At 48.7% G+C, this 27027-nt stretch overlaps 1 protein-coding gene across 4 annotated transcripts in view; it reads left to right on the top strand.

Annotated features, from left to right (window-relative positions):
• LOC144941962 (guanine nucleotide-binding protein G(s) subunit alpha-like) overlaps nucleotides 1–27027 on the top strand; it is an 88914-nt gene that overhangs the window by 14088 nt on the left and 47799 nt on the right. The window contains exon 1 of one of the 4 annotated variants that reach the window (XM_078868522.1): nucleotides 14815–15395. The exons of 2 other annotated variants lie outside the window; for them this stretch is intronic. In XM_078868522.1, the coding sequence (XP_078724648.1) occupies nucleotides 15221–15395 (175 nt within the window). In that variant the 5' untranslated portion in view covers nucleotides 14815–15220. Of the gene's footprint in view, nucleotides 1–14814; nucleotides 15396–15488; nucleotides 15526–27027 lie in introns of those variants that run through there. One more of the 4 variants, XM_078868523.1, reaches the window with a different exon arrangement.

Below are 27027 nucleotides of genomic sequence, written 5' to 3'. Positions count from 1 at the left end.
CTTTGTCTCTTTTTACGTCGATGACATAACTCTGCACACCCGTGAGACGTTCAGAGGGATGTGGACTGGGTGCAGGGCGCCCTGCCTGCACCCTTAGGTGGGAGATGCTGTAGCTTGTGTCGACATGGCAGGGCTCGGTTTACAGCGCGCCCTGCCATGGCAACGTGCACGCTGTTGGTGTGCGTGTCCGTGTGAGCGTGTTTGCGTGTGTGCGTGCGTGTGCGTGTTTGTACGTGCGCGTGTACGTATGTGCGTGAGTGTGTGCGCGCTGTAGAATAGGGGAGCGGTAGCGTAGTGGTTAGCGCGCTGCGCCGCGAACCCGGCCACCCGGGTTCGATTCCCGCTCATGACCACCAGCGCCGGTGACGATTATCTGAACCGGTCCTTGTGATACCCGCGGTCGACTCGTGTAGGGTGTGTGGTAAACATCGCCACTGGGGAGACAAAGGCGGCCGGGCGTGGTGCTGACCACCCACCACCTCGTGCGCCGTGCTGGCCTTCATACATGCTTGCTATAACAGCATTTATTATTTCGTACGGTTGACGTAGATGCGGAGCAACGACTGCAATGTCACATTCAGGTGGTCAAGCCAGACGGAGTGGTATCGCTGCGATGTCTCCTTCGTATTTGTGGATCGGGGCACTGCGTACGGTCTCTGTTATAGATGACCACAGTCGCACACTGGAGGAGTTTTTAATTTTCCATTTGTGCATCAGGTACCCGCATCCGCCACGGTTTGTGCAGTGGATGTGATTTATGGTGGGCCGTGAGCTTCGTGGAAGGGATTTTCTGCGTTCGGATCTTTCAGAAGGTGTTTGTTGCTAACAACACTTGCAGTCTTGTTAAGGTCATGCGCATTTTTTTGCCAGTATCAAAGTATGATATAGCTGCTCACCCCGAGCTATAAATGCCACTGAGAGTGCATTGTCCTTGTGCTGCTCGCCACATGGCGTTCTCTGCTCTGACACTGGTGGTGACACTGGTGGTGACACTGGTGGTGACACTGGTGGTGACACTGGTGGTGACACTGGTGGTGACACTGGTGGTGACACTGGTGGTGACACTGGTGGTGACACTGGTGGTGACACTGGGCCCTGAAGAAGGCTGCTGTCTCTGGCGTCGGTCAATCAGTTTCAAAGACCACGCCGTGTATTTTCAGAGGCATCTTTGTTTGTTCACCCCAAGCACGTGTGGTTAATGGAGACTTGATTCCTTGTAAAAGATTTATATTTGGTGTTTGAACATCACCTGTTTTATTGACAGAAAGGGTAAAAACCTATTTTTAGTCTTCCGTCATGTTAAGGCGACACGGGGGATCTTTGTTATTTTTCTTACAATTGTCTGGGGCAGCAGCAGCAGCAGCAGCGATGATCTCCGATGTTGGCGGTGCAATTCCAGCGGGGACCACGGGACAGAGGTGGCCCGGACGCTGAGGGGAGGATTGGACGGGGAATGGGGATGTGGGGGGCGGTGGCGTTTGAGGGGCTGGGGTTGGCCACCTCGTGGGTCGTGAATAATCTCGCAGGAGCGGAGGAAGGCGGCGTATTAATGTGTTAGTGCATTGTCTTGAGCAGCTTGCCATTATTACGCAACTGACAAAAGACGGGGACTTTTTTTGTGTACCGGGTAATGCTTGCATATTTTTTTGCCCAGAACAGCAGCTACCTCGCAGAAAGGGGATGGATGTCCTGGGACAACCAGGACAGGGTGGCAACCCTAACCAGGGTCCATGCCAACCACGTGACGCAGCTGCTGGACCGGGGAGGCAGCTGATGCTTGTGTGTGCGCGCTTTGTGCGGTAGTGCAGCGGTTAGCACGCAGCGCGATTCCCGTTCAAGGCCAGCAGCATCGGTGAGGAATATCTGAACCGTTTGTGGGCCTCCCCTAGGTCGACTCAGCCTCAAATTAGTACATGGCGCGGTGTGTAAACATCGCCGCTGGGGAGACAAAGGCAGCCCTGCATGGTGCTGGCCCCCTACCCCTCTCGTGTACCCTGCAGGCCGTCATAGGCGCTCGCTAACAGAACTTGCCCCCACAAGTATGTGATGGCTATACGGGGGACCTTTGTCTTTGGTGTTTTTTGGGTGCCAGAATTGAACACAATGTTCAGGAAGTTTCTATTATGTAAATCAGCTACAGTGGTCACAAGCAAATGCATAATGGGGCATTTGCCCACATGTTTCCCTTCCGAATTTGCATGATGACCTAAATTTGACCTATAAATGCGACCGATCTTGGCACACGTCTGATTTGCTGAGCCGTGGTGAGTACTTGGGACTGCAAGGTGTGGCCAGCAGGTGGCATTATTTTAATGCTATCCCCTTGTGAACCGGTCCACCGCGGTGGCGAGATGTTAACTACCTCGCCTCGTATACAGGAGGTCGTGGGTATCGATCCCGACCCCTGACGCCTGCTGCTGTATATTTGGAGTTTGCGGTGTCTCTCTCTCTCCCCGTGGTCACGTGGATTTTTCTCCGGGTCCTCCGGTTTTCCCCTCCACATTTAAAATCGGCATCACGCGTTTATAGTATTTGGCTGCGATAAATTAACCCACGATAAGGCACTTGGTTGAGCTATCATTTGTGGCCAGGTCGCTTTTGGAAAATAAGCTAAATACCTCTGTGGGCTATAGCTGGTAGTTTTAATTGTATACTTTTTAAAGTGATTTTTGTTTTGCCTTTCCTATACTTTGTACTCCTATCGTGTTTTTCTGTTGTGTCGTTGTAACGTTCTGACCCCGTGCCCCTCCTAGACATCTGTGAAACGGAGCTTTTAAAGCTCATCGGATTCCTCCAGTTATAAATAAATATTCTGATTCTGATTCAGGTGGGGTTTTCTCTCCGGTGTGGTGAAGGATGGTCAACAACCCCCACGACCCGCACTCGTGCGTGGGGGAGGTGGAGGCTGAGAGCGGTTAGGGTTAGGGTTAGGGCTGTACTGTTCCGTACGGATGTAATCCAGTTTGCTCCAACGTGTCAAACACTCGTGGCATTGACCAAACATTCCAGTGTGGCAGGACCCTCCTGAAAGAGTCTTGAGACTGGCTGAGGCTTTCCTGGGCAAATCATTGGCTTTGTTTAACTTGTGTGTGTGTGAGAGAGAGCCTGCAATTTGTTTGTGGTGAGTGGCAGCGTAGTAACTTTCTGACCCACGCCCTTACTCGGCGTCTGTGAAAAAGAGCTTCATCGCTCATCGGATTTCTCCAGGATAAATAACGATTCCGATTTCAGTTTGTTAAATTATTTCCCTTTGCTTCCCTTCTCTCTTTCCTCACCCCCACCCCCCTCCTCTTTAAAACCACCACACACGCGTGACAAAGACAAAGATTCCCCGTATAGCCTGAACAGACTTTTGGGGCAAGTGCTGTTAGCGAGCACCTATGAAGGCTGGCACGGCACACGAGGGGCTGGGTGGCCAGCACCACGCCCAAACGCCTTTGTCTTCCCAGTGGTGAAGCTTAAAAATCGCACCGAGTTTTCACTAGGGGGAGGCCCGTGACCTGTTCATATAATCGTCATTGTGGTGTTGGCTGTGAGCGATAATCGAACTCAGGTCACTGGGGTCATAGTGCAGAGCGTTAACCACCACACTACCGCGACGCACACATGCACACATGCACACACGCACACATGCAGACGCACACACGGACACACGCATGCACACGCACGCACATGCACGCGCGCGCACTTACTCACACGCGCGCACGTCAAACTCGCGTTGGAGCCACTAAGGGTTCCCTGCGGATCCCGTGCCTCATCTGGGCACTCGGCCACAGTCGGGCCGTGGAAAAGTCGTCGATTTGTGAGCAGTCACTCATCCCGCGCTTGACAGCGACAGGATTTTATTTTCTGGGAACAGTGCAGGTGGGTACAGCTCGCCGATGCATTTTCAGGTCGTTACCGCGTCTTGTTCTGCATGGAAGACCGACCTTCCACAGCACCCGCCGGGTTGCTTCGGTTCCCAAAGACGTTCCCAACACTTGCAGCAAAACGTCGGACATCGTGTCGAACAACGCGTAGCGGTACGATCGGAAAACACAGCGCGGGGCCGTGCAGGATGACCCTGAAATCCTACAGAGCATCGATGTCTTTCTGATAAACACAACAATTCACTTGCAGCCTCGTGTCAATCCAATGCTGCATGAAGGCCTCCCCATGCCCTGTTGGGTCATAGGGTTTATTTGACCATACTTCACCATGCTGGACTGTGTGCATTGGTGAATGGTAGGACCATCACTATTTCGGATATCAATGGTGCCGGCGGCCGTGTTACCCAACAAACGAAATTGGGCGCAGAGTAGGACAATGTTTGTCCTCCATAATTTCAAAATCTATTTCTGTGACCGTTCCTATGAAAGGGCCCTTTGAGCAATCAAAATGAAAGGGCTGCGTGCGATTTTTACCCGTTTAACAAATTAGCGTTAAAAGGAATAAACTCAACTTGCTTATCCGGCTCCGAATAAGAACCATCTACCTCCGATCAGGTTACAAAGTTCGAATCCCGGCCTGGAAACGTCGGACATCGTGCCCCTGGGGCAGATAAAACGAGCTACCACATTATGTGTGGGTGGGGGGGGCAGCAATAATCGTCCGATGGAAAGACTCCATGTCCACCCCCCTGCCGCCGCCGCCATAGCAATGCGGAATTTCCACCACTAACTCGGGGCCATAAACAGGGGATGCGCCCCACCCTACACTGGACTGAGCAGGAAACCACTTTGGCGTTTGACTCATTAACTGCGTTCTAATTGCATTTATATATAGACATATACATAAAAACATGTAGTCACGGATGTTTACATCTCCTGGTCTTCACCGGGATTTCAGATTTTTATTTTTTTCCAATCGTCAAGTGTTTTTTACTTTTGAAAGATCCTCTTCGCTATTATTCCAATCCGTCCCTTTTCCTGCTATCCAACAATCCGCAGAGCTCCGTCTCCGCGGTGGACGTCCTCACGGGCACGGTGCCCCCCCCCCGCCGTCTGCCCCCCATTTCGTGGCCGCCGTTTCATCGCTATCCTTCACCGCCGGTCCATCTCGCGCCTTCCTGGCCACGTCGTCCCATCCCTCGGCACCGCTTGCCCTAACGCTCGGTAGAGTAATGGAATTTTTTTTGTACATCCACAGCTTGGAAGGGGGGAGCCTGCAATCCGACACCTTGATTGGACCACCCGGTAAACCTGCTCCTGACAGCGTGCGTGCAGAGATGTGGCGTAGCTCAATTTAGCTTTGGGAAACGGATCAACAATGTAACCCAGGCCAGTATATTTTAGTAATGTAATCCCCCGCGTCGGGGTGGAAAAGAAATCATTTTTAAGTCAGGCCGGCGTGACAGTTTCCAACGTAGCGCCGTTGCACGTTCAGACTGCGATGGGACGCAGCTTGGCAGATGTTTTACTAACGGAAAAAAGATGTCATTTTAGAGTTTGAACGTTGTTTTTGTAATAATATGATTGCCCCCTTTTAGCCAGGAGAAACTCGCCCGAGTCTCAAGACTCGTATTCAGCAAGGTGTCGAATTGGGATGTTTGTCCAATTTTTCATTCACGAGTGTTTGGTTTTGTGGTGAGAGCCCATGGCTACAGTGAGGGTGGGTAACACTCCGAGCTTGCCACATGTGGATACACAAAAAAAAATTGCCGTACGGCAAGTCCTCGTTTAACGCTGGAGATGCGTTCCTGCCACGTCAAGCAAAAAAGACGCGTTCAGCGAAAACAATTTCTCCGCAAATGAAGTAACGATAAAGTTGGGCGAGATACTACGCACACGCAGTGAGTCGGCGGGACAGATAACCTGAGGGTACGTTGCCGCGTGAATATATCATTCCATGTACCGTATCACTGCGCAGCTCAGCCGCACAGCTTGAGAAAGTAGTTCGTCGTCGACCGCTCAGAAGCCGCGTTATAACGGTGTGCCTTCCGTGTTATAACGGGTTAGTTATAACGGTGCGTCTTCCGTGTTATAACGGGTTAGTTATAACGGTGCGCGTTCCGTGTTTATAACATTTGAGTTATAACGGTGCGCGTTCCGCGTTGTGCGAAAAGTGTTACAGCGAAAACGCGTTGTCGTGTGAACACCGCGCGTTAGGAGAGGGCTTACCGTGTCGTACGTATGACGCGTGTCCATTGTGTATGGAATGTGTTTGTGAAAATAATGATTTACAGTCCTCGGTCACATCCACTGCTGGATGAGGGCCGCCCCCTGCCGCGTCAGTCACGCAGGTAGTTTGACCATACTTCACGGCGCTGGGCAGTGCGGGCCAGCGAAGATGGGGGAGCCAGAACTCCCCCCATCTCACCACTGGCTTCGTTGGCCAGATGTTAACTACCTCGCCTGGTATACAGCAGGTCGTTGATTCGATCGCGACCCTGACGCCTGCTGTATATTTGAAGTTTGCAAGTTCTCTCTCTCCCCGTGGTCGTGTGGATTTTTATCTGGGTCCTCCGGTTTTTCCCCTCGACATTTAGAAGCATGAGTTTAGAGTATTTGGCTACTATAAATGTCCACGTGATAAGCCACTTGGTTGAGCTATCATTTGTGGCCAGGTCGCTTCTGAAGAAGAGCTACATAGCTCAGTGGGCCTTAGCTGGTAAAATAAAAACAAAACAAAAAAATTGCAGTACAGGTCCCCAACATCTGGCAATACCATCCAGTCTCCAATACAAGTACGAACCAGGTACAACCCAGCTTAGCTTTTTAAATCTGGTGATATCAGGTGCATTCAGGGTGATCTGGGCAGAGGAAAATAACGCGAGAACCAGGACTCTTTTCAAGAGGATTCTGAAGAAGAAAAAAAACCCTGAACGTTTAAACATCGTTGAACGTGGAGACGGTAAACATCGTTTAAACTAAACGTCTAAACTTTGGACAATGATGTTTATTTTACGAATTTCCCACTACTGATCTCTACGATGTTGTCGTGGGTTTGGCACTTACAGATGACAAACATTTCACATGCATCATGTGTCCATTTAAACATATATTGCCTCGAGGCAGCTGGATGGTTAAGGGGGGTCAGAGCAGTGAGCCAACAATGCGTAGAGTCCCAGGGTTTAAATCCAGGTTGCAGGGAACTTGGGTTATCAAGTTGATGGTCTCAGCCCGGTCACCATTAGCTGCACACAAAAAAAACTACTAAACTAAACCATTTTTTTTTATTTCTCCAGGTAAAGCTCGCTGTGCTATACAGCTCTTTTTCGAAGTGACCTGGCCACAAATTATAGCTCAACGAAGTGGATTATCATGTGGAAATGTATAGCAGCCAAATACTCTAAATGTGTGACGTTGATTAGAAATGTGGAGGGAAAAACCAGAGGACGTGGAGACACATCCACGCGACCGCGGGGAGAACATGGAAACTCCAAATACACAGGCGTCAGGTTTGGGATCGAACCCATGACTTCCTGCATACCAGGCGAGGGAGATAACATTTCACCATTGAATGTTTGTGTGTGTGTGCGCGTGCGTGCGGTGCATGACATAGTGCAGCCCCATAGTGTGGCTGATAAAAGGGCATCACTTGAAGCTACCTCAGAAGTCGTTCTGGAGTGTCTGCTTCCGCGGGCCATTCTCTACGCAGGAGGTGATGCACTGCTTGGCTTTGTGAGAGATGCCAACATGAGACCCCAAACCCGTTGCGTTTGGTTAAACCACGTCAGTTTGATTTATGATCTCGGCCGATAGATCACAAATCGCGTACGCGGCTTTTGAACCGCGTGTGAATGTACAGACCCTTACTGCCAACCCAATGCTATGGCCAGGGTTATTTGACCGTACTTCAGCACCGCTGGTCAATGTGGGTTGGTTCAAAGCGGGCAGCATGGACGAGCGTAGACGCACTGTACAATAAGTGGATATTAATTTGGGTAATAATAAAATAACACAAATATAAAACAATAAAAAATTCTCACGACGTTTCGACTGCAACACAAGCAATCATCGTCAGGTGTGAAATCCACGGCAAGAAATTTTTTTCAAATTTCTTGACTTTACCGAAAGAACCAAGAATATGAATCCCTGCAGTCACGAAAGCTTTGAATCGAGATTTAACCGTCCCCACGCTTGTTGATGGGCAGACGAATTGGGCGAGGTGCAACTTCGATGGTGCTGTTTGTTGCTGGTCACTCCGACGTTTTGGGTCTTTAGGTCTGTGCTAAGTTGTTGCAAGGTTCTGACCTGCCCCAACTGGACGTCTGTAAAAAAAAGAAAGAGCTTTTTTTCGATTTAAAGCTTTCGTGACTGCAGGGATTCATCTTCTTGGTTCTTTCGGTAAAGTCACGTAGAAGGGAAGTAATAAAATAATAAAAATAAAACATAATAAAATAATTCTCACGACGTTCCGGCCACAACGCAAGCAGCCGTCCTCAAGTGAAGAACATGTCTGTCGGAAAGACAGCGTCTGAACATTCCCGGCCGGGTACGGGTACCCGTTTGCGACCCTGGTGTGGCCGGGTACGGGTAAGGAATCAAAACCCGTTTGCGACCTCTGATGTAAATCAGTTCCAACAGCCCTCGTGTAACAAGGCACTGCCCTCTGCTGGTCTCACGCCTGAAATTTCACTTTAAAAAAACGAAGATTCCCCCATATCACAACAAAACAGTTGTGTACAGATATTAAAACACCAAACATAATAATTTGTTCAACGAATCCTGCCTGCATTAACCGCAACACAGTACCTGTAGTGAACATGCAAACCAAAGTACATGCTCTGATGGTCATGTATATGGCATTGCATTTGAAACTGATTGGTCCACACCAGAAACGGCTTTCTTGTGAGCCTCGTGTAACAAAGAGTTTAGACCAGAGAACGCCAAAAGGCGGACCGTACAAACACAATGCCACTGTCAGGGCATATTTTGGGGTTTTTTCGGTAAAGTCACGTAGGTAAAAAATTAAAATTAATAAAATTAATAAAATCAAATAAAAATCACGACGTTTCGGAGGCAACACAAGCTTCCGTCTTCAGGTGGAACCGTCACAGGGCATTTATATATCTCGTAGTGAGCAGCTACAATATGGGACATTTCCCCTATAGCCTCAAAGTTCCCCTATAACCTGCGCAGACTTGTCGAGTTAAGGACCTATTCAGGCCGACAACGTCCCCAGCCGTGGAGTTGTGACTAGCAACCACGCCCGGCCGCCTTTGTCTCTCCCCAGTTGCGACGTTTTAAACCGCACCGGGTACTCGTTTGAGGCCGAGTCGACCTAGGGGATCGGATAATCGTCGCCTGGTGTTTGTGGCCTCGAGCGGGAATCGAACCCGGGGCTCGTCAGGTTCGTAGCGCAGCGCGCTCTAAACCACTACACCCACCGCTCCCCCCCCCCTCCTCCCATGCACAACAACTACAACAACTGAAGTCACCACGGCGCTTGTGCCAGGCTAGGTGCACACGAACGAGGCATTGCCGTGGCGATTCCAGGTGTCGCGATCCAATGTCCGAACCGGAATCGATTCCCTCCCCACTGACGCTGCCGTATTGCTCCTAATATCCGCGTGCTCTTTACATCACCACCATCATCATCGTCATCCATCAAAATCGCACGCATCATAAAACTATGACGTAGCAATACGCGCGCGTGTATATATTTTATATAAAACACACGCACGCCTGTATTTAACAACGTAAATGTTCACCTTTTCTTTGGCCTGAGCTGTTTTGTGTGGGTTTTAGTTCGCACCCACAGCTCGCCACTAGCGGGCGTTCGCTTTCTCTGAGCCTTAGCGTCACACTCCCTCCACGGGGGGGGGGGGGGGGTGTATGGGGGGGGGGCCCGGCGAATTACTCGGTTCACCGATTGCTACTGGGGGATTCGTCGGCTTTGTTGTTGACTCGTTCAGTGGGAGTCTTGAAGCGGCGTGGAAACTTTAACGCCCTCGAAACCATGAGCCCCCCAATCGGGTGAAATCGATGAAACTCGTGCCCTGGGTTAGTGGTGGACGCGTTGAAAGCAGCGTGTCGTTTTGCGAATTATTCCAGACAGGGGGGCTACGTTTGTTCCAAATGTTATCTCTTTATTTTACTAGCCCTCCTAGAACAACATCACGATTTACATATCACTCAAGGTGTTGTATACGTAATGTGTTGGATGTTGCACCTTGTTGTGATCTTTATGTACAATTATTGTACGGTACTGATGCACGTGGTATTCCCTCCGCAAAATGTATTTATTGATCACAACTCAAATTAAAATAAATGTATTTCATTCCCATAACCATGCATATTAAGGCAGCGTACTGTATCGCCCTTTCAACTAGCTTCAGAGGGATATAACTCAAATAATCGACAGCATGTTTAAATAATAACTTTGATTATTTGAATCAAGTAATCTAACAGTTGATGGATGAAGGCATCTCTCACTCAATGCCTTGTCGATTTCTGGGAAGAGGTTGTTTGACCATACTTCAGCACGTGGTGGGTGGTGAAGTATGTGGGATTACGTCCCCCAGGGGAGCCGTATGCCACTGACGAAAGTCGTGAAAGTCTTAATAGAAACGTTTACCAAAAAACAAAATAGTTTATTTTTGATCTGAGCGCTGTTGGGCGTTGTGTGCTGTGATTTTGTGGATTCTTCCACGTTTAACTTGTGTTTTATTTACAACTTATTAATTGCACCATAGATGTGTGTAGTTTGTTAGACAATATGAAGTATGCATTCCATGTGCACCCATAAAATAAACTCGAACGCACTCGTCATGAACACTGCCTTGAAAAGAGACAATCGGCGACGTTTCAGGACATGACCCCTTAACACATTCAGGGAAACAGCGGCGAGTGATGGCGGATAAGGGTTGTGGACTGCACTTGACACTATGGGGCCTGATAAGATTTGCATTTTCTAAATGTTCTCTGATGAGCAGTTTCGTTAAATAGGCATATGAATAAGAACATAACAGTAGCTCTCGAGTATCAGACAAACTTTTAAATACTCCAAAGTATGACTAAATATTAGTAAATAAACGAATTAGTATTGAAATTATAAAATACTGCCACAATGTATTGTGGGAAGGCTTGTTTTTGGAGCAACCCAGAGTATAATTCGTTTTTTTTTTGCGTGTGAAACATTTATAGCCGTGCTATCGATGATCCGACACATTTCTTTTCGTCGAATAAAAACGTGAAAATTACAGCGATTCGATTTCACGATGTGAATTGGGAACAACATTACCATTTGTGTCGCCACCGTGCCGAGCCAATTTGTGACGTAGCGATGACGGCCGTCGATTGGGGTGGACCATGTCACGTTCTCGGCTGATCCAACTCACGCATCGCGGTCACGTGTCCCTTGTATTGGCTTAGAACTCATTATGCGCGTACTAAATGCATTTATTAGCCAATACACGGAGTCGTATACGTGTTTAGCTTGCTCGCAAGCAGCGGCGTGGGGGGGGGAGCTGGATTTGACTGGGTTAGAGGCGTGCAAAGAAACGACCCCGGAACGCACCCTCCGACTTTCATCAGAGCTCGAATCCTTCGCACAGAACTTTGAAGGTGGCGACCACCTTGCAAGACCTTACACGGCAGTTGGTGGGGGGGGGGGGGCAGCCTCATCCAGAAGTGGAGTCACAAAAACAGGACTCTGTTGGTTTTTCCCCCAACTTGTATTCCCTTAAACAGCTAACTTTGGTGTTATCCTTTCCCGCAAACGTTATCCCGACTTCGTTCTGTCGGTGTCATGAGCGAGACCAAAACAATTGGATTCTCTCGCAGTGAACCCGTTCGTCGTTAGAGAACGGCCCGCGGAAGCTGATATTGCAGATCTACCTCCGAGACACTAAGTTCGAAAAACAATAGATAACAGAAACGAGGACATGTTTTATTAATATTATAATCGCAAATAATCGACAACAACTTTGTCAATTCACGCACGGAGTTTTCTTCTGTACCATACTTCAACCACGATGTTGGAAGTCATCCCGTGCTCAGCCTTGGAACTCCCGAAGCTTGTCGGGTACAGTGTTAGCAGGGAGGGTTCGCGTCAACCCGAGCGCGCTTCTTTATAGCAGCAGCGTGAGTCGCGAAACATTCGCGATTAAACGGGATCGCGTTTCCTTCCTCCACTAAAAATGGACTGCGCCGTTTGTTGACATACAAAGACGCACGCCGATGACTCCACCAACACGCTATGCGGAAGGCAGCACAGGTCGGCAGTTACGGAAGCCACGTGTGATGATGATGATGGTGGTGGTTTCTGTGTGACGATGTGTAGACTCGGGTGCGATGTGTAAACATCGTGTAAACATCGCCACTAGGGAGACAAAGGCGGACGGGCGTGGTGCTGGCCACCCACCCCCTCGTGTGCCGTGCCGGCCTTCATAGGTGCTCGCAAACAGCACTTGCTCCTAAAGTCTGTTAAGGCTACACGGGTGATATTTGTATTTTGTGACGATGTGTGTGTATGGGGAGCGGAGGTGCAGTGGTTAAGCTCACTGCGCTAGGAACCGGGGAACTTGAGTTCGATTCCAAGAAATTCATAGCTAACGTATCAGTAGCGAGCGATATCAGAATCGTTCCGAGTATTGATCGATTAATTGTTTATCACGAACACCACTCGCCTGTATCGGCTACACAAATAATCCTCGTCTTTTCTGATGACGTGTCCTCTGTGATGGCAGTCGAGTGGTTAGTGATTTAGAACGTGCAATTTATACCTCCAAAGAATAACTAGATGATGATGGTGATGATGATGAATACATGCGTTGACTGCCGGCATGGCTATTATCTTTGCTGCGTATGACGAAGAGAACGCTGTTTGTGATGATCATGGATATTATTGTGGTCTCTTGATGCTACCGATGATGGGCTGGTGACCTTCACTCTGTTCATGACGATGATCAGTGTGACGATAGCAATGATTATTTTGACGGTAGCAATTATTATGGCAAGTTCAAGTTGATTCCGTTTAACCAGGCTAGGATTAGTCTCATTTGCTGGGGGCTTTCGTAAATAGAGGGCGATGATTGCTGTGTGTAATCCCAATTGAGTAATTTTCTAATCAGGCTAATTTTGACCCTTACGGCCGGCACAAGAACGACGTCAGTGGGATCTTTAAGGTTGATCGCAAAGCAGACGGCGCGTAGTTATGTTTTAGCGGTTATTACACCCGTGGTATTAATCAGGGCGGCCGCTGTAACTTGAACCGTGAACCTCTGCAAAGAGGGTGTAGGTCATGGTGGTGATGGTGTTGATGGACACCATGATGGTGATGGTGTTGATGGACACCATGATGGTGATGGTGTGACTGTGATCATTTTGACGATGGTGCTGATGACGGTAATGATGGTGATGATGAGTGAATGGTAAGCATGGTAAATGACGTGGTGTTCGTAATGTGTGATGGTGATTATGATTGTATTCATGGCAAGGGATGTTGATATGTGATGGTAATCGTCAACATGAAGGTAATGATGTTGATGGTGTGGATAATTGTAATCATAGCAACTATGATGATGCGTGATGATGTAGGTAATGTGTTGATGTGATGGTGTTGATGATTATTGTAAGAATGTTAACGATGGTGATGGTAACTATGATAATGTACATTGTGGTGATGATGGCGGTGATGTGTGTGTGTGATCATTCTACTCGTGATCATGATGGTCATGTGATGATGATGGAGGTAATTGTGGTGATATGGATGATTGTGCTGCTTGCTGTTCATAGTAATGATGATGTCGGTGATACAATGGAAGTCACGTTAATGATGTTGATGATGCATGTTGCGAATGGAAATGTGGATGGTGCCGATGGTATTGTGTTGATGGTGGCAATGATGGTTGTGAGGCAATTGTGATGATAATGATGGTGATGGTAACTGTGATGGCATTGATGATGATGATGATAAGAATAATCATGGCTACGATGACGCGTGATGATGCAGGCAATGATGTTGATGGTGACGATGTTGACGGTTAATGAAGTTGATTACGGCAATGATGGTAATCGTGTGATGGCGTAGATGGTGGTGGCAACAATGGTTGTGATGGTGGCAATAATGATATTGTGATGTTGATGATGATGGTAATGCTGTGATGACCATTACGATGTTGGTAATCAGGGCAATGATGTTGATGGTGACGATGAAGTTGATGACGGAAATGATGTTAATGCTGTGATGATGGCGTTGATGGTGATGGTGGTGATGATGGTGGTGATGGTGGTGGTGGTGGTGATTGGTAATGATCGTAGCGATGATGACGCGTGATGATGCAGGCAATGATGTTGATGGTGATGATGGTAACGGTTAATGAAGTTGATGACGGCAATGATGTTATTGCTGTGATGATGGCGTTGATGATGGTGGTGGTGGTGATGATGGTGGTGATGATGATTGGTAATGATCGTGGCGATGATGACGCGTGATGATGCAGGCAATGATGTTGACGGTTAATTAAGTTAATGACGGCAATGATGTTAATGCTGTGATGATGGTGGTGATGATGGTGATGATGGTGGTGGTGATGATTGGTAATGATCGTAGCGATGATGACGCGTGATGATGCAGGCAATGATGTTGACGGTTAATGAAGTTGATGACGGCAATGATGTTAATGCTGTTGATGATGATGATGGCGTTGATGATGATGTTGATGATTGGTAATGATCGTGTCGATGATGACGCGTGCGTGACGACGTTGACGGTGGGTTGGGGGGGGTGTGTGTGTGGGGGGGGGTCTCGAGCCCTTGACGCCCCCCCCCCGACTGACGCGGTGGGGCTCTGGAACGCAGCGGCGCTTCCGTTTCGCGACGCGAGAGGGAGGAGGAGGAGGAGAGAGGAGGAGGAGGGGACGAGACCGAGGGAGGAGGAGGAGAGAGGTAGAGCGAGAGAGGGAGATGGGGCAGGGCTATGGGCGGTTGTAATCTCGGCTGTTTGGACACCATTGTCAGCCACATTCGATGCTGCTGGATACGATCCCCTTTTCGAAGCGGCGCTAAACGCGTTACGCATCACGTCCCGCTGGAATTACAACGGGGGGCAGCGTTTCACCACCGGACTACACACATGTACGTGTACATACGTACATGTGTGTACACACACACGTACGTACGTAGACCGTACGCGCGTTGTACGCGTTAGAGCGACATCGCGTTAAGGCTGCTTGGGTCTCGGCAGCTGCCCACCCCCCCCCCATTGGAAACGGGCAGAGGGAAGGAAGAGAAGGCCAACGTCGACCAACCCCTCCCCACCACCACCTCCTCCTCCAGCCGTGCCCCCACTGGCCATGGGCTGCCTTGGCGGGGGCAGGAGACGAGGAGAAGGCGACGGCGAGGGGGGCAGCAGCAGCAGCAGCAAGGAAGACGACCGCCGCTCGCAGCGAGAGACCAACCGCAGGATCGAGCGCGAGCTGCAGAAGGATAAACAGCTGTACCGTGCCACACACCGCCTGCTGCTGCTGGGTACATACACACACACGTAGATACACACACACACGTAGATACACACACACACGTAGATACACACACACGTAGATACACACACACGTAGATAAACAGCTGTACCGTGCCACACACCGCCTGCTGCTGCTGGGTACATACACACGTAGATACACACACACGTAGATACACACACACACGTAGATACACACACACACGTAGACACACACACGTAGATAAACAGCTGTACCGTGCCACACACCGCCTGCTGCTGTTGGGTACATACACACACACACGTAGATACACACACACACGTAGACACACACAGACGTAGATACACACACGTAGATACACACATGTAGATACACACGTAGACACAGACACACACACGTAGATAAACAGCTGTACCGTGCCACAGCCTGCTGCTGCTGGGTACGCACTCACACGTAGATACACGTAGATACACACACACGTAGATACACACACGTAGATAAACAGCTCTACCGCGCCACACACCGCCACCTCGCTCGCCTCGCAGCCTCTCGATATGCGAACACACGCATAGATAGACACACACATTGACTTACACACGTAGATAGACACACACATTGACTTACATAGATAGACACACACACAGATAGACACACACACACCACACGCACAGATAGACACACACATTGACTTACACACGTAGATAGACACACACATTGACTTACACACATAGATAGACACACACACAGATAGACACACACACACCACACGCACAGATAGACACACACATTAACTTACACACATAGATAGACACACACATTGACTTACACACATAGATAGACACACACACATATAGACTTACACACAGATAGATAGATAGACGTACACACAGCCGTACACGCAAACAGATAGACGTACACACACATTGACATACACACGTAGATAGACATACACACAGATAGAGATACACACAGATATACATACACACAGATAGACAGATAGACGTACACACAGATAGACGTACACACAGATAGACATACACACACAGACATACACACACAGACATACACACAGACATACACACAGACATACACACACAGACATACACACAGACATACACACACAGACATACACACCGACTCTTGCTGGGTATACTGTCAGCCTGATATACAGATGGACGCCGCACAGATAGACACACATACACGCCGACTGCTACTGCGTATCAGATTGTATACCCAGATAGACACCCGCTGTACTGATACACAGACGGCATTGTACATGTACCACTGCCTGCTGTAGGTGTACACAGCAAACACAGACATACATACAGAAAGACAGACACGCACATTGACATACACACATAGATAGACATACACACAGACAGGCATACAGATAGACGGACACACATTGACATACACACAGACAGACATACAGATAGACGGACACACGCGTGTACAGATAGACGTGTGCTGTACTGACATACACAACAGTCTACACTTTGTATATCAGCTGGGGTGTAGAGCGGGTTAACACCAGTTTGCTAGATACACACACACATCCACCATACACACACATCCACCATACACACACACACATCCACCATACACACACATCCACCATACACACACATCCACCATACACACACATCCACCATACACACACATCCACCACACATACACACACATCCACCACACATCCACACACATCCACACACATCCACCACACACATCCACACACATCCACCATACACACACACACATCCACCATACACACACACACATATCCACCATACACACACACATATCCACCATACACACACACACATCCACCATACACACACACACATCCACCATACACACACATCCACCATACACACACATCCACCACACACACATTCACCAGACACACACATCCACCACACACACACATCCACCATACACCACACACACACATCCACCATACACACACACATCCACCATACACACACACATCCACCATACACACACACATCCACCATACACACACATCCACCACACATACATACACACACACATCCACCACACATACATACACATACACACATCCACCACACACACACATCCACCACACACACACATCCACCACACACACACATCCACCACACACACACACATCCACCACACACACCATACACACACACACACATCCACAACACACACACACATCCACCATACACACACACACATCCACCACACACACGTGTACACACTCACACACACGTGTACACGTACAGAGACCCTCTATCCACTGTTGGACGAGGATCTCTGCACCACGCCGCGGTGTATTTGGGTTAATTGACCATACTTCACCACCCTGGTCAGTGCTGGGGGGGGGAGGTGAAATGAAACGTGGGGTTGGGGGGGATATAAGCACAGTACAACAATGGGGGATGTATTGTTCTCTGATACGTGGTTGGTGGTGGTGATGATGATGGTGGTGATGATGATGGTGGTAGTGGTTGGTGGCGGTGGTGGTGGTGATTATGATAGTGGTGGTGATGGTGGTGATGGTGATGGTGGTGATGGTGGTGATGGCGGTGGTGATGATGATGATGATGGTGGTGGTGATGGTGGTGATGATGGTGGTGGTGGTGGTGATGGTGGTGGTGGTGATGGTGGTGGTGATGGTGGTGGTGGTGGTGATGGCGGTGGTGATGGTGATGATGATGGTGGTGGTGGTGATGGTGGTGGTTGCCCATCCAAGCACTATCCAGGCTAAGGGCTGCTTAGCCTTCTGAGCTGACGAGAGCTGCTTGGCTTCCGAGATGCGACGAGTTCAGACACATCCCGGATGATTTGTTCACAAGGCATTACATAGAGGACACAGTACACACACAGTACACACACAGCGACACACAGTACACACAGTGACACACAGTACACACACAGTACACACACAGTGACACACAATACACACAGTACACGCAGTACACACAGCGACACACAGGACACACAGCGACACACAGGACACACACGGCACACACAGTACACACACACAGTGACACACAGTACACACACAGTACACACACACAGTACACACAGTACACACAGTGACACAGCGACACACAGTACGCACACACACAGTACACACACACACACAGTACACACACACACACAGTACACACAGTACAAACACAGTACACACAGCACACACACAGTACAAACAGTACACATACATTACACACACAGCAACACACAGCACACACAGAGACACACAGCACGCACACAGTACACACACAGTACACACACAGTACACACACAGTACACACACAGCGACACACACAGTACACACACAGGGACACACAGTACACACACAGCGACACACAGGACACACACGGCACACACAGTACACACACACAGTGACACACAGTACACACACAGTACACACACACAGTACACACAGTGACACAGCGACACACAGTACACACAGTACACACACAGTACGCACACACACAGTACACACACACAGTACACACAGTACAAACACAGTACACACAGCACACACACAGTACAAACAGTACACATACATTACACACACAGCAACACACAGCACACACAGAGACACACAGCACGCACACAGCACGCACACAGTACACACACAGTACACACACAGTACACACACAGCGACACACACAGTACATGCACAGGGACACACAGTACACACACAGCGACACACACAGCGACACACAGCGACACACAGCACACACAGAGACACACAGCACGCACACAGTACACACACAGTACACACACAGCGACACACACAGTACACACACAGGGACACACAGTACACACACAGCGACACACACAGTACACACACAGTACACACACAGTACACACACAGCGACACACACAGCGACACACACAGTACACACACAGCGACACACACAGTACACACACAGCGACACACACAGTACACACACAGCGACACACACAGTGACACACACAGTACACACACAGCGACACACACAGCGACACACACAGTGACACACACAGTACACACACAGCGACACACACAGCGACACACAGTACACACAGCGACACAGTACACACACAGTACACACACACTACACAAACAGTACACACACAGCGACACACAGTACACACACAGTACACACAGTACACACACAGTACACAAACAGTACACAAACAGTACACACACAGCGACACACAGTACACACACAGTACACACACAGCTACACACAGTACACACACAACATAGGTACACACACAGTACACACACAGTAATATACACACAACATAGGTACACACCTAAACGTACACGTATACAGGTAAACAGACTCGCACGTAAATACACACACGTGTCAGACGTGCGACACGTAATGTGCATGTGCTGTAGTATCCATATGCGTAGTCACAAGAATAACATATCTTCTTGGTTCTTTCGGTAAAGTCACGTAGAATGGAAATAGTAAAATAATAAAAATTCAACATAATAAAATAATTCTCACGACGTTTCGGCCACAACGCAAGCAGCCGTCCTCATGTGAAGAACAGGTGACTTTACCGAAAGAACCAAGAAGATGAATCCCTGCAGTCACGAAAGCTTTAAATCGAAAGAATAACATACTTCCGTATACACACACAGACGTACATGAACACCTGCACACACATGGACACCCACATATACATAGTACGTACATACACTTGGACATACACACACCGCCGCCTGTATGTGCACGTAGGCACAGTCCACGTGCATAGTAGTGAATCTACGTGTACGCATTGAATATAGTACGTGTAACCAGTATGCCTGGTCTATGATGTCCAGGTGTCTTATACCATGTATACGTGAAGGGTATATTTAGTGTGGTGTGTATGGTGTGCACACGTCTAATACAATGTATACGTGTGAATGGTATATCGTGCGTGTGTGCACATGTTTGTTGCTGTAAGTTATGCTCAGTCTAAAGGAGGGCACACAGGATACTTGAGCACACTGCATAGAATGTGTTGGCTGCTGTTGTGGCATTTACTATAGAAAAAAACAATGCTAATGCTCTAATAATGTCCACAGTTAAGGAAATGTTAACTTCCTCTTCTTATTATATATACTTTGAAGTTAATTCAGTAATTAGAGTCTGCTATGTTCGTGCAAGTCTCAAAACTCCTATTCGGGAGGCTCTGGATGCTTAAGCCAGGTACAATGAATTAGTTTTGTTTTTGTATCAAGCGATAATGTGTTAACGCCAGGTGTACAGGTGACCTCTGACCCCCGTACGCTGATGGGGACTGCATCACACGTGTGTGTGTGTGTGCACATGATGATGGCAGGGCACGGATTGTGTTCAAGGCGCACATGCTTAGACGGTGTGTGTGTGTTTGTATCTACAGTTCATGAAATGTGTGTGTGTGTATCCCGAGTAGATGACACGAGTGCACGCGTTGATTATTAGACACTTTACTGTATTATATAACCATTTGGTATTTACGTTACACAATGCACTTGAGTACACAGTCACGATAATGGCCATGATTACGATCATTATCAACTCTTCGCCATCATGATGATCATCTTCATCATTTGTTCTGCCCAGGTATAGATTACACGGTGATGATGGTGATGGTCGATCATCTCATGATCATGTGGATTTAGAGGAGGATTGTGATTATCGATGATGATCTTTGTTTTATGTGTTGAATAGTGCATATTGATTATGACGATCTTCCACGTTCGTGTGAAGAGCACTATGAATGCACACGGTGCTGCCGATGTTCAACGTGTATTTGGAGTGCCCAATGACGACGGTGATCTCGATGGTCTTTGTTCAACGATGTATCGCTTCGTTGGTAGACGTCACGTGTGTGTGTGTGCGCTATCGACATTCCCTGTGTATCCATAATATGACGTGTAAACAGTTGTAAGTTTACTTGGCTTTAAGAGAAGTCTAAAGAGGCCAGCGTAGGTGCATTTTCAAGAGTGACCTGCGGCATGAATTCACCAGCAGGGCGGCGATGAATGCTGTCGCGCGTATAATCCCGAATTGAGAAAGTTGCAGATAATGTTTTAATTGGCCAAATTTTGTAACCCTAACACGCCGGCACACGACGGCCAACTCTTGCGAATGACGTAATCTTTAACGTCCACTGCGAGTGAAGCAGGCGGCGTGTGTTGTGCCGATTACAACCCGCAGTATTTACCAGGGCTGCTGCTGGATTCGAACCGTCAACCGCCGCAATGTGCTCACCGCGAGGGGCACTGCTCGTAATACCAACTGTTGTACGAGCAGTAATGACATGCGTTTGGTTGTTATGCACTGTGTGTACATCTCCAACCAAATCGCCAGCAGTCTTAGAAGCCTGGGATGACCACCATGCGAAATATGTCATAGGTGGCTGCGTTGCAACGTTGACGCACACCAGAGGGCAATCAATGTCCGTTGTTCTGTAATCATATTCTCCTGAGACTACGATCCCCGTCTTTGCCGATCCTGACTAATCAGCGCTAGAGTGAGGTAATGGTTAAATAGCCCTCAAGACCACTAACATCATGGGTCAGGGGTAGGTCCTCATCCAGCAGAGGATCAACAACGGCACCGCACCTGTAAACACCCGTGCAGCAATGTGCTGAGGTGTACACGTGCGTCGATGCAGTAGTCGTGCGTTAAAACCCTTCACATTGTCGAAATGTCTTGCGCCTGATCTGTCCATTTCATACTAGCAACTGTGTGTGTGAGGTTCAACGTCTTTGCTGGCTTTTGCGTCACACTCCGTGGAAAACAAGTTACTTCGTTCGCTGATGAAGGGGACCATAGCATATTTTGTGAAATGGTGTTTGGTTGGGCGAGAGTTCAAGCTTTGTAGAATGTTGGGCTGCCCCTGCTATTGTGTCAAAGCCGGTAGCCGCCTCCTCCATGGTTTTTGGTGGACCTACATTTGAAAAGATTTGCTTTGATGATGTTTCTCTTGTTCTTCTGGATATGGACTTGACTTGCCGTCGAATTTCAGCACTCTAGCCCTCCTGGAACATCATGACTGAACTTTACATGAAAAACAACGTCAAAAACAACTCAACACATTTGTCAATAACACTGACCTTAAAAAAGAGAAAGTATGAAACGAGTGTATTTGGTTATGCTGCTTTGGCAGTGTTTTTGACAGAATGTGTCGTGTTTTTTGTTGTAAGTTGTGCACGACTGCTATCGCTATAAAGAAGGGACCATTTCCCTAAACATCGCCCATTATATTTTTCCTTCTAAGGCCACACATTGTTATTGACAGAACGTGTTGAGGTTTTAAAAATATATATTTAGGCGTGTCGCTGAAATATGTCCCTGCATACGATGGTGGAACTCGTACGTTAGCACGAGCAAACTTGGGTGAATGCATCTCATTTCAAAAAATGCCATACATCAGTGGCAAAATACCATGCGACTCAAAATAGAAATACATAACTTTACAGCTGCACCATTGAAGAAATGCAGGACTGGTGGAGCAGTGGAGTGGCGGTCTGCACCACTGCGCCACAAGTCCAATTGGGTTCACAACCACACGGCTAACATCAGTGTTGAGTTTAGATCAGAGGTCGCAACCGGGTACCCGATACCCGTACCCTACCCGATACCCGGCTACCCGTACCCGGCCGGGTACGGGTACCCGTTTGCGACCCTGGTGCGGCCGGGTACGGGTACGGGTAGGCCGTGAGTCACTGGTGAGTAACCGTTTGTCACTCATTTCCCAACGTCTTGTCTCTTCTCACAATTCAAGTTCCTAGAATCAACCCACCTGCGCCTGCAACATGGCTTCATCCCAGAGGTCGCAATCAGGTACCCGATACCCGTACCCTACCCGTACCCGGGTACGGGTACGGCCGGGTACGGGTACCCGTTTGCGACCCTGGTGTGGCCGTGTACGGGTAAGGAATCAAAACCCGATTGCGACCTCTGGTTTAGATCTGAACCGACCCTTTGACCTCTCCCCTTTTGACCATCCCACACTGACCAGCACGGTGGAATGACTGTCAGTCAAGCCAACTTCCTGTCACCGAAATGGCCCTTGCCCAGCAGTGGATTGACAAAAGGGGCTGTACGTGATTATTTCTTATTACAGTCTGTTAATACATTTTTTTTATGTGTTTTCGGATGATGGCCGCTGTTCAAACGTGCCAGTGCACACTGACATATACTCCAAATGGCATGCAGGTATGTAGGTAGGTATGCAGACGGGTAAGTAACATTTTAAACAAGTCAACTTTGTGCCCCAGTTGGTGTGTTTGCTTGTGTTTGTGCGTTCTATTTTAGAACTGAGTGTGTGTGTTTGTTTTGGGGTGGAGCCTTTGGCGAAGTCGTGATTAGCGTGCTGCTGCTCTACAAACCAGGCAAACCTGCGTTCAATTCCTGACCAAGGTTAACGTTAGTGGCAATTACCTGAACCTGATCCGAGGTCTCCTCTAAGTGGTCTCAGCCTTAATTGAGTAACCGGTGTGGTATGTAAAACATCAGCACCGGGGAGACAAAGACGGCCGGGCGGGTGTTGAAACCACCCACTTCATGGCGTGTCGTTGCAACACTTTCCCCAACAGTCCTTACGTCCATAGGGAGGAATCTTCGTCTTTGTGTTGCCTGTGTGTTACGCTCATTGCGTACACGTGATCTCTATACGTACGTGTGTTGAAGTTCCAAGGGGGATTGTGCACTCCGATTGTTTCTCAACATGTCCTTGCTGCTCGATGCAACTGAAGTGTGATTGTGATCGTGCAACTCAAGCTGAGGACCACGCAGTAAACCGCCGTAGTCTGTGCTCCTTCAACGGAGGAGGTGGAGGAACAGCAGAACGGCACGAACTCTCTCCAGGAAGCCTTCTTGTGGATAGCAGACATGGACGTTGGCATTTATGAACTAAAACTAAACTATACTACACTAAACTGTGTTCAAGAGCGAGAGAAGGAGGCTGGACGAGATGGATTGATAGAAGTATACAATTCAGCGATGGGCGCCACAGCAATATACACGTCACAAATTTTGCTTTTAATAATAATCATAACTTAAACTTGTAAGGCCGCAACGGTGTTCACTCGCTCAGCAGAGAGACAACGACACAGACGAGTGGGGAAGGCAGCAGCCAGGTGGTGAGCTGGTGCCAAATTCACCCCCCTCGCCCCCCCCCAAAGCTTTGCGGTCCTCTGTATATAAAGATGTTATAAGCCAATTAATGAGTGTTTACGTGTGAGAGGAAAACGTGAGCCACCGTTGAAAACCCACACTTGTGGCGAGGCAGTACCACTCTATTTTGTACAGATGGAACAGGTGGAGTTTGCGTTTGCAGGACCGCGTTTTCCTGGGCAGCAGGAATATTGCATCTGGACGACGCCCACGGGAAGGGCGTTCACAGCATTTGTGCGATCCACCAACCCCTGGCCTCGTTGCAGATCTCGTGACACGTGTGTTTTAAAGTTCTGTACAGGAAGTCCTCTCCAGGAAGTCCTTCGCCAACAGGCTGTTCGCCTTTTGGCATTCCCTGGTCTAACACTGGTTGAGACTAGGCCCTAAAGAAGGCTGTCTCTGGTGTAGACCAACCGGTTTCAAAGACAACGCTATATATTACCAGAGCATGTTTTTGTTCGCATGTTCAGCTCGAGTACCGTGTGTGGGGTTAATGCAGACGTGATTCCCTGCAAAAGGCTTCTGTTTGCTGTTTGAACATCTTAACACAACCGTTTTATTGCCTGAAAGGGTAGAACCTATTCTTGTGCTTTTGTTACTGGCAATCGAGGTCCCAGGAAGTGCTCGTTTAACGCGGTAGATGCATTCCTCTGCCGCGTCAAGATGGCATTTCCTCATGAATGAAGTTCACGAAAAACGTTTGGCAAGATGTGATGTCCTACACGCACACAGTCAGGCGGCAGGACAAATAACTTGATGGTTGTAATCCCCCCGCGTTACCGTTTCATTCCGCTTACCGTATCACTGCACCGCTCAGCCACGCAGCGCTATAGCGGCGCGCATTACGCGTTGTGCGAAGAGCGTTCCCACATGGATGAACCGCGTTTATAGCGAAGACGCGTTGTCGCGTGAGCACCCCACGCGCTAGGCGAGGACTCGCCGTGTATAACGTTGACCCTGCTGTGCCCCCCTTCCCCCACTTGTCAGCCACGCAGCGCTATAGCGGCGCGCATTACGCGTTGTGCGAAGAGCGTTCCCACATGGATGAACCGCGTTTATAGCGAAGACGCGTTGTCGCGTGAGCACCCCACGCGCTAGGCGAGGACTCGCCGTGTATAACGTTGACCCTGCTGTGCCCCCCTTCCCCCACTTGTCATCATGACCCCCCCCCGCTCGCCTTAAGCAAGGTCACACGACAGCAGCGTTGAATCAACTTAAAGCCACGTGCCACCTGAGTGAAATTGCCACCCCTTGCTTTATAATCCACAGCCTGCGAATGCCATTGCCCACCCCTCAAAAGGCCAAGGCCCCCGTGTAGCCTTCACAGAACTTTGGGGCAAGTGCTTTGCGTGAACGCTGCGCATGTCGCACGTGTGTTTATTCGATTGCCCGTGCGCTTGTGGCGAGCTGTACAAAAGCGGTGGTGGGTGCTCTGTGCGGGGAGTGTACCATGTTTGCACGCGGTGACTGCGCGAACTCCGCTGAGCTCATTGCCCTGGACATTCTGAAGGGGGGCAATTACTGCGCTGCATCTGCGGCAGTGCGATGAACAACTCCTGCAGTTTATCCCTGGGTTTGCTCTTTGTGCCCTAAGATGAGGAAGTGTCTTGCCATGTGCGAGAGAGAGAGTTCCTCTCTCTCGCACAGGGCAAGACCCAACGCAAAAGATCCCTCTGGGTTTGCTCTTCCACGAAGCTCGTGGTTCGCCCTGAATCGCATCCACTGCACAAACCGTGGCAGATGCGGATACCTGATGCGGAAATGGCAAACATTTAAAACTCCAGTGTACGACTGTGGTCATCCAAAACAGACCGTACAAGGTGCAATGACACAGTGCGCCGATCCACAAATACGAAGCAGACATCACGGCGATGATCCACTCTGCTCCTCCTGACGCGGTTATCTGGCTTGACCACCTGGATGTGAAATTTAAGTTGTTGCTCTGCAATTACACCAGCCGTACGAAAGAAGAAGATGGTTTATTAAAGAGCTTATGCTCTTTTTGTTTGAAGTGCTCTTTATTTATTTTGATAAAATTGAACTTTTGGGCACGTCCCGATTGCTACGATTGGCGACGTTGTGATCGATTCTTGCGAGGATGTCATCTTGATCAAAAGGAGCGCAAATGCAAAAAATCACGCGAACGTACTTTCCCATGCTCTGTGCAGGTTCGTTTTGTGCGATTTCGTGCCATATATGCGGCGGACCTATTTTTACACAAAATTCACTACATTGTGGGCTTTTAATCTACTCTAAATGTGGCTTTGTGGGTGGATGTGGGCCAACATGGAATTGTATTTGATACTCGGCAAGGAGTTTTCTCACATTGAGATACACATTCAGAGATCTCCAATACCGCACCGTTCACCACTCAGTGGCGGTGATGTCACCACGGCGTCTGTGCCAGGCCGCCAGGTGCACTTTGAGGCCACGTGAAGTGTCGAAGGCTCGCTGACATGAGGTGGTCACGGGACAGACCCAGGTGCCATGGACTGACTGACTGGCAGA

The sequence above is a fragment of the Lampetra fluviatilis genome, chromosome 26 (genome assembly GCF_964198595.1).
Source record: "Lampetra fluviatilis chromosome 26, kcLamFluv1.1, whole genome shotgun sequence".
In the NCBI taxonomy this organism is placed as follows: domain Eukaryota; kingdom Metazoa; phylum Chordata; class Hyperoartia; order Petromyzontiformes; family Petromyzontidae; genus Lampetra; species Lampetra fluviatilis.
Note: the sequence above shows the minus strand (reverse complement) of the source record. Positions and strands in the feature narration are given on the sequence as shown.